This window comes from Typopeltis vanoorti, chromosome 2 (assembly GCF_054136105.1).
Source record: "Typopeltis vanoorti isolate ZY-2024b chromosome 2, IOZ_Tvanoo_1.0, whole genome shotgun sequence".
Lineage (NCBI taxonomy): Eukaryota > Metazoa > Arthropoda > Arachnida > Uropygi > Thelyphonidae > Typopeltis > Typopeltis vanoorti.
In genome coordinates, this window is record NC_143550.1 from 124135860 (window position 1) to 124145766 (window position 9907).

The following is a 9907-nucleotide window of genomic DNA, read 5'->3' on the forward strand; positions in this document are numbered from 1 at the left end:
TGTGCAACGTTTATTATATGACGTAGCTTGGCAACCACTGGAGGTATGGAATTTTGTTCCATTACAGATTCAGGCCATATTTTTTTCCAGCAAGCATTCAGCATACAGGGTTGTAATTCCTTAATGGACAGAGAAATAATTTTTATACAATCAATATTAAAAACTTTTTCACGCTTGAGGCAGTATCATGTTTGGATTAGATTCCATTTTTTCCAAAATAAATTGAAATATTCGCCAAATATAATGATTTAAATGTTGATATCATTCCTTTGTGGAGTGGTTGAATAAGTGAAGTAGTATTCGGCGGCAAAAAAAGTAATTCTAATATTCGGATGGCTTAAATTTGTTGGGTGGCCTGGTGCGTTATCTAAAATTAGTAGAATTTTGAAAACTATATTCTTTTTCTTTGTGTAAACTTTCTACATCGGGTACAAAACACTTGAAAAACCAATTGTCAAACATGCTAGCTTAACCCATGCTTTTTTGTTGGCCCGCCAATAAACAGGTAGGATGGGCTTGTCGAGCCCTTTCATCGCATGAGGATTTGCAGATCGGTTAATAAACATTGGTTTTGTCATGTAATCACCTGATGCATTACTATAAAACAGGAGAGTAATTCTATCTTTGGAAACTTTGAATCCAGGAGCTGATCTTTCATTTTTCGAAATATAGGTGTGTTTTGGCATTTTTTTCCAATATAACCCAGATTCATCCGCACTGAACACCTGGTCTGTACTGTAACCACCTTCTTTAATGATTTTTAAAAGTTCTGCTGGGTATTTTCGGGCAGCTTCAATGTCTGCTGATGCTCTCTGGATTTTAAGATTATACAAAGAAAACTGCTTTTTAAAGTTTTCGAACCAACCCTTACTGGCAGAAAATCCATGCTGAGATTTCTTTTGAAGAATCTTAATCAAGTTCTTTTAAATGTTTATAAACTTTGAGAGCTTTTTGCTTATTAAAAATTCCATCCAAAGGAATTTTCTTTCGAGTGCAATCTATCCAAATCATTAGAGATTTCTCCATTTTTTCTATTAGAATATCGCGACGAGTAACATGCTTTGCACTTACCGTTGACCCAGCATTAACACTTTCTCAGATTTTATGTTCATTTTGTTTGATTATTCGAATTGTTGATTCATTTAAATTCAGAGTCCTTGAAATAACTCCTGGTTTTTCTCCAATTTTCAACCGATCCAAGATTTTAATTTTTTTCTTCGAGAGAAATGAATTTCCTCTTCAGTGTTGGTTTTTCCCCTTTCGTTGCAGTTTTAGTGGTCATTACAATAAAAATAAACTTTTGCATTCAAAAAAGAGTATTACTTATGTATGTAAATCACCAGAAAATAAACTGCTCTGCTTGAAAATAGATTTTAAATGCACTTTCCTGGCAGAAACGAAGACAGTTTTCAACAATAAACACTTTATACAGTAAACTCTAGATGGCAAACCTATGGAACTCATGCCAGAGGTGGCACGTCTGAGAATTTTGCTGGCACGTCAATAATTTACAGGTGATATCCTTTGATATGCTTATAAATTATTCAAGTCTTTTTTAATTGTTACAACATGTACAAGCTGAATTTTGTTTTACACAAGACAGCAGCTATAAAGACGTGCATATGATTGGTGCAGTATTAACAAAAGACTGCACCGTGACCCAAAGACAAAAGCAACCAACAAGTGTTGAGTTGAAATGCTAATTCTCTTCAATCGAATTCCATAACACCTGAAACTGTCATAACATTAACTATTAGTTTTAACATATTCACAACAGGGTGTCATTTATCGTTCCGATGGAACTTCTCATTACTGACTGGCTCAACTCACACAAATGTTTCAACCCCTTGGTTGAATTTTATGGCTTCTTGTTTGCGTTTGAGGCGAACTCATATATTCATTATATGGCATGTTTCAATTCTTGGTCATTTTTTATTTTAGGTTAGCCTTTGTGATCTGTCATAATGACATCGAGAATTTCAAATGCAATAAAATAAAACACTTACAGTGGTATCTCGCTAATCCGAACTAATAAAAACCGCGCTCGTTCAAGATTAGCGAATTTTTCCTCAAAGACAACAATAACTAGCTTTTAAGACAAAAATAATGAGATTCTAATGGTACATCAATTTAATTCTGCAAATAAATGAAGTTATCTGATAGAAAAAAAACGCTACTATACTAATAAAATTGCATAGTTCAGTACATAACTTAATTGGGATAAAAAATATCACTTCCTTTTACACAATACAAAAAAGTTTCACAAAATAACACACAAAAAAGTTTTTTATTTTTTTGTAAAAAAGTCACTGATTTTCTTTTGCTTCTTGGAAGCTAAACTTTTCAAATGCGTCTTCTCGGAGCTGCATTAGCAATAAAATTTTATGGAATGGCATATCATTCTGCTTAGCCCATTCTATACGCATATTAAAACTGTCAACTGCCTCTTGATGTTTTACTTTTTTTTTTCTTCGAGTTCTTTATCGTCATAATCATCTTCTAATTCATTCTGTTGCGTCATATTTATAATTTCAGCATCTGATTTGATTTCAAATTCACTTTTGGGTTCTACCTGTAATCCATTCCGTAATATGTTTGTGAAATTTCAACATCTAGATTTATATTTTTAACCAAATTATGTACATTTTGAATTTCCTCTTTTTGTGTATCACCATAGTTATTCTGTATTGTAATAATATGAAATAAATAATAATTATTAAATAAAAATAATAGCACGCAAAATAATATAATAAATAAAACTTTTTTTTTCTTTCAAAGCACAGTTCAGATTACTGGAGGGTTCGGACTAAAGAGGTTCGGATTATCGAGATACCACTGTATTTCATAATTGAACAATAGTTTTTAGTTAGATACTGTGTTTCGATGCAACATATGGTTTTGCTTAAGTGTATGCAGCATAGTTTCTGTGAGAGAGGTGACATGTGATAATGTAAATTACATGTAATTTAGTTAGCACCGTTTTTATGCCATCTGTCTCTAATTGCACTATTTGTCGAGAATGACACAGAATGCAAAAGCCCTCTGTACGGTACCTTATTCAGTGAAACAATAAAACTAAATTCGATACTTATAACTACTTGCACAATACGGGCAGACACAAATTTAACGAAGATAAAATTTGATTTTTAAGTCCTGCAGTGAAAAATATGAAAAAAATAAATAAAGGGTTACTAGAAATTGTAGATCGTGTTATATCGAAACCGCATTGAGCAAGGGATACTACAATTTGTAGGACGCATAATGCCGAAACAGCGTTGTATAAGTACCGCGTTATACGAGTGTTACCTGCACTTCTAGCATTTGAAACAAGGCCAGCTCATTTCTATTTCTATAACATATCCCACTGACGTGTCCTGGATATGACTGATCTATGCTCCTCCCTGTCCATTCCTCGTTATCATCACTTATATTCTCAGACCTAAATGTCAGCTCTACACCCTTGACGTTCCTAATCCTGTCTTGTGTTCATTAAATGTGCACTCACACATCTACTCCTGAAACCATCATTTATACTTTTCAGTATCCCTGTCCATCCAAGATAAGGAATCCCCAATCATCACATATATTGTGCATGCAGTCAGAAAGCTGACAATCCAGTTGAAGAAGCCATAGGACAGATGATGAGAGCTTACTAACAGACCCTATCGAAAGCTTTGGAGATATCAAGGACAACCACATGAGATTTGGCAAATTTTTCCATGGTGTATGCCCAAAGAAATGAGTGATATAGGTAAGCAGATCTCCTGTTGATCAACAGTGACAGAATCCACACTGACAATCATTCATTACTTCAGTGCCTTGAAGGTAGCATAGGAGTTTTCTTTTATGTTGCTCCCACCCACAAAAGTTTATATGTAAACTTATAGAAATCTTTAGTCCATCCACTATTGGATGGACTAAAGATTTCTTTTTGTGTTTAATGGTTTTACATTCCAACATGAAACCTTTTCAAGCATTTCGGCCTCTGATAAGTGGGGAGGTGGTCCCACATTGGGTGATGAAATTCATCTTCCACCCCAAAACAATCACAAATATCCATGTCAGGATTCAAACCCATAGCCTGTTGATTGGAGTGTGAGTATGCTAACCGATCAGTCAACTAGGCTGGCAAAATGTTGAGTGTCAATGGCTCTCCATTAGTTTGAAGAACTGAGGTAATATGACCAAGACATTTAAGCTGTTGAGGTTTTTACTAGATGATATGAAAGATTTTTCAGAAAGCAGAACAAAGGGAAGGAGCAAGAACTAGAGGCCATCAATGAAAACTGTGCAAAGGAGTAGAGAGGTTTTTTTTTAAGTGGAGATGCAGATGAGTGGAATGCATTGCATGATTATGTTGTGAATGCTTATATTAAGCTTCAGTATAATAAATATACTGCAGCTAGAAAAGATTTTCTGCTAGTTTGTGGACTTTTGTAATGTAAATCCTTACATAAGGTATAATGTAACATAATGTACAGGCAACTCCATCTCATAAACATAATTCATTCCTTGAAATGTGTTTGTAAGCTGCATTTATTTCTTTCATAACACATACTGTTCACCTTTAATTTATCAGTGGTAAACTTCAGGCATTGTAAAATGTAAACATGAAGTTCTGTGTTCATTAAATGAGGGTTGCAATGTATTAGTCCATGTAGTGTTTGTAAGTAAAATTGCTCATATCTTGAAAGTTCATAAGTAAAGGTTTACTTGTATTCTTTTTATAAACTATGCAATTGATAATGGTATAAATCCCCCCCCCCCCACTGAATCTAACAAGAGAGTTAATGTAATAAAACAATGTACTGGCCTAAAGTATTAGTTGTTTCATCTGTAATTCAAAAGAAGCTTAAACTTTGTTTATATATATATCTACTCTATAATATAGAATGATAAGCCTTTTTTTGTAACATTTTTTGTCAAGTTATTTGAAACATTTTGAAACTCAGGGCTACCCTCAATGAGTGTCGAGTCATCAGAATTCAAGGAGAACCGCCTACCAGTCCGGAACTCGGGGGTTGGGAGGTGTAGGCGCCAGATCCCCTTTCGAGTTTTCAAAATGTCTGGAACTGGGGGGGGGGGGGGGGTCTAGTACATATATATAGTCTGCCAGCAACTGAGAGAACTGTAGCTGGCAGAGTGCCAAAAGTCAATTCATGTTGAATGGGAAAAAAGAATAAGGGATGTACGAATGTCACCAACACGCGATATCATGTGCTTTATACGTAAAATTTTCCAACTGTTATACAAGCAAAATAGTTACCACTTTAAAAACTAGAATGCTCATAAAAGAAAAGCTAATTTTCAGACGTGTAATAATAAACACTCATCTCACGAAACAGACTGATCACCCTATTATTGGAATGGATTTGCCTTCTGCCATGCATTGAAGTGTTTGAGGGTACTCTCATCTGTGTTCAAACTATAGTATCTTCCTTTTACATAAAACCAAATTTTACTATTTGGCTTATGTAAAATGTGAACAATGCAATTGGTTTTCCATTTTCTTTTCTTTTTACAAGGGTTTACAGATAGGCTTTACAAAGGTTTACAAATTAGAAAGCATGCAGAATTAGTACAAAATACAATTCGAAAGTGGGAAATTAGTTTTGATTTTTTGGATGTGGATAGGCATAACAATTACAAAATATATGGCACATAACTTCATGCTTTCTCAAAATGCCTTTCAATATCATATTGTAAAATAATATGTAACTAATTGTAGACTTAAATTTAACATGAAGCAAACTTCATCCTTCCTAAAAAGGGAACTTTTTTGATCCTGACCATGTTAAACCAAATAATGTCCATTGTTATGGTGCACTATCATAATATATAGTATATGAAGTTTCAGCCAATATGAAACATAATTTAGTTGGCCAGTAAATATATACAAGCCTAGCTGGAGGACTCACATGTGTGGAGTTTGAAATCAGCTTAATGGAAAATGTAGAGCATGCATTTAGTTCATATGTTAGAGAGATAAATGCAACTAGAAAGTGTGCAATTATTATTATTATTAATATGTGACACCTCCAAGGAGTCCTGAGTCATCGAGGGAGGGCACCTACTCTACAACTCTCCATCTCCACCATTCAATCCAACAACTACAGCAAACTGCAACTACCATCTTCTAAACAATGCCATCTACTGTCCAGCACCACCATCACCACTAGTATTTTCACAGACAATCACAAACATCCATGCCCACTGTGGGATTCAAACCTGCAGCCTTTTGGCTGGAGAGCAGATATGCTAATCATTTGGTGAACCAGCCAGCTGAAATTTGGTAACCGAGTTTCTATTGTGATACACATGAATGTGATGTGGAAACTCTGGAAAGTGCCTAGAGAAGAGTGACCTATAGCAATATTAGAAGTCGGAACGTTTGGTTTTTTGGGAAATGTTTGAGTAAATATAAGGTGCAAAGTTTACGAATAGGTAGAAAGGAAGTAATGTGACTTATAAATTGGTGAGGAGTTTTTACAGGACTAAAGTGGAGGATTATATATGGAGTGGAGGGAAAAGCACACTTTTATGCAACTTCTCTGATAGCAGCATAAAAGTATGGTTTGCAAAGAACTGAGAAGTACATTTTTTTTTTACTTGGAGATTAATGGGTGAGCAGAATGCACTGCAGGAGTATGCTGTGAACATTAACAGTGGGAATGAATTTGTAGCTAAATAGATTATTTTGCTGGTTGAGTGAGACTTCCTATGCTGAGTCATGCCTCCTTGGAGGTTTGTTAATAATAATAAATCTACGCATGGATAGGCTTATGTGTTCGTCAGACATGTTATGATAGGTTTCACGGTATAAAAGAACACAGATGGTTAAGCAAATAACTATTTATTAACTTATTATTTATTAAAAGCTAATATTTCGCTGGTCTTATATCCAGCATCTTCAGAGCACACAACACAAAGTTTGTTACAAAGGCAAGACGACCACAATCCGGTGTAACAGTGGGGACAGTTATAAGTGATTGCAGTGTGCAACACAAGACTAAAGTCCTAATATGGCGCCATCTAGGTTAAAAAAAAAAAAATTCCAAGTTTTGAAATAGTAGTCCAAATGATAAAAAATAAAAGTAATAAATATTAATTTGGTCTTAGGATGACTGTCTCCCAAATCTTTGGTAGATTTACACAGCCATACTTGTTAAGGTTTGGGGTATGTTTCAAGGCTTCTGTTGATTCCAGGAACAACCTCTCTGACTTGTAGAAGCTTCTGTGCATTACTTTTGTTTCTTTCCAATTGATCCTGTGTGCAGAGGTATCCAGAGCATGGTCTGCCAGACCCGACTTACCATAGCGAAAGTGTCGGATATATTTTTTGTGTTCACTGAGGCAGATGACCACATTTCTTCCTGTCTGTCCGTAGTAGGCTTGATGGCAAGAACACGGCACTTCATAGACACCAGGATGTGATAAAGGAGTGCATTTGTCCTTGGGTGAACAGATGAGAGTCTAATTTTTTATAAGGTTTAAATACTGTGCGTAATTGGTGTTTGCTAAGCACCCTAGATATCTTTTCAGATGTGCCTTTAATGTATGGGATGGTGATTGTTTTGTTGTAGTCTTCTGTGGTAGATAGAGGAGATTTACGGGTAGCATTTAGTATGTTATCTATTTTACGGGGATTATGACCATTGTTTAAGAAGGTTTGACGTAGGTGAGAAAGTTCAGCATGATGCTGGATATAAGACCAGCGAAATATTACCTTTTAAGTTAATAAATAGTTATTTGCTTAACCATCTGTGTTCTTTTATACTGTGAAACCTATCATAACAATAATAAATCTAATTTACTTGAATTTGTAAAAAAAAGTTCCCTATTTTTTTTTCAAGGGGATATAGGATGGGAATTTAGGGGCAATATGAACTAGAAAAATGAGCTTATGTTCGTTTATTTGTTTTTTTTTTACAAAAAAAAACAAAAAAAAAACGCCGAGAACGTTATTCTCGAATTATGAATTGCCTGATACTAAATGTCTGACACTAGCAGCCGTCATGCTTCCATCATATTCGAGGAAGGGTTTGTGAATATAAGCCCCCATGGATACTTAGTAACAGAGCAATCTGAAGGAGAAAGTGAGGACTGGGACGTCGATTTCACATATGTGAAGATCCTCCAATTATCTCATTTCACTTCTGACTAATCCATTAGATTTAAAAATAAGTTCGCCATTAAGAGGATTAACCCTTAAACTCCCAGGGCGCTTATTTTTCAGCAATTAAACTGGCGTTGACAGTCATAATACATCACTAAAATCAAGAATTCGAATGACTAATACCCTTTTTCGTTGTTTCTTTTGGAATTGTATGGGGCTCAATAATAATAGAGGCCAAGTGAGGGGTTCGTTTCGGTGTACCTTGTAGAATATTTCCTTAGTCATAAGAGTTATAAAATTCCGATTAGAACTTCCTTATGTACTTCCGAGAATATTACAACTGTCGAGATAAAAAAACAACTAAACAAGATCGTCATTCAAATTAAGATTTACAGTAGGCTTAATATGAAAGTGGCTCCATGTATAATAATCGGAATATCTTAAACTGAAAACTTTCTATGTTAGTAATTATTAGAATATTTATAGCATCAAGAAATATTAGAAATTTACTTACAACTGCCATTTCACTTTCAAGAAATGCAAATCTCAAAAACAACGCGGGAGATGAATAACTCACAAAAACGTGGCGAGTCTGATATTTCACAAACGCCGAAAGAGGGCTCCCGTGTGGAGCGACATATGTCGCTTTGAGAGAATTCAGATACTATGTGCGTATATATATATATATATATATATATTACCTCTTTTGTAAGAATGAGATGGATAATTGAGGTTGTGGATTACACAAATATTACTGATCATTAAGAAATATTGAAATGGTGATGATCATTCAAGTAAACTATTCAAGTGCGATGATAGCTTGGACCTACAATATTTAGAGGGAATTCTCTCAATGGTAAGAGAGAACCATCATCACCCTACACCAGTGGTTCTTAACCTTTTCCAAGTCACGGAACACTTCTGATTATAAGAAAAATTTGGCGAACACCAAAAGCATCAGAATCACAAAACTAACAATGAAAACATGCATGGACTTGACTTTTATAAAAATGGAACTTATTTTAATGAAACATTTGAGCTTGTCGGCTTTTGCAGATTTCAGCAATATCAGGTCTAATATATGATATAGCTACTCTCAACTCTTTGTCTATATTAGTAAGTCTTTCACGCTTTTTAGTTTTTTATATTGGTTAATATTGAGAAATCGAGCTCACACAAATATGATGTTGAAAATTGTAACAAAATTTTCAGTGCCCTTGTGGAGAGATCTGGTATTCGGCTTGGGCAAAAATCGAAAATTACTCAAGAGAATTTCATTTTTAGAGCACGATCCATTGACAAGTAACTAATTTTCTTCTTTTTGACGAAAATTCACAATTCGATGTATTAACTGTGCCAAATGGATTTCGTATCCAGTCATAATTTTGTGTATTTAAGGAAGGAAAGTAACTTGAAATCTTTTCTTCCAATATTGTTAATTGTTCTGTACACAATAGATAACGGAAAAAAACTCACGTAGAAAGATTATTTATTAGTATAATTTTCACCTGTGTGTCACAGGCATCCTCAGTACATTCAGCTCAAAATTAAACACTAACTGACAATTCCAAAAAGCGCCACCTAGGTAGCTGGTGTAAGATAACTAAAAAGGTCAATAACTTTCCTAAAAAAAAAATTAATACAATAAAAAGTTAGGAAAGATTAGCTGATTTGTAAAGTACTATCTCCCATAAAAGGGACAGACGTGAGTTTTTTCCGTTATTTATTGTGTACCGATATGTCTACTCACGGTTTACGTCTTTTAAAACTTATTCTTGTTAATTGTTCTGT

The 9907-nt window shown here is 34.6% G+C and overlaps 1 protein-coding gene across 1 annotated transcript in view; it reads right to left on the reverse strand.

The window, feature by feature from the left end:
• LOC150109409 (large ribosomal subunit protein eL22-like) overlaps positions 1-8748 on the reverse strand; it is a 43746-nt gene extending 34998 nt beyond the window's left edge. Inside the window, exon 1 of the mRNA XM_090407970.1 lies at positions 8631-8748. Within this exon, the coding sequence (XP_090264096.1) occupies positions 8631-8639 (9 nt within the window). The 5' untranslated portion in view covers positions 8640-8748. The remainder of the gene's footprint in view (positions 1-8630) is intronic.
• Positions 8749-9907: the final 1159 nt, after the last annotated feature.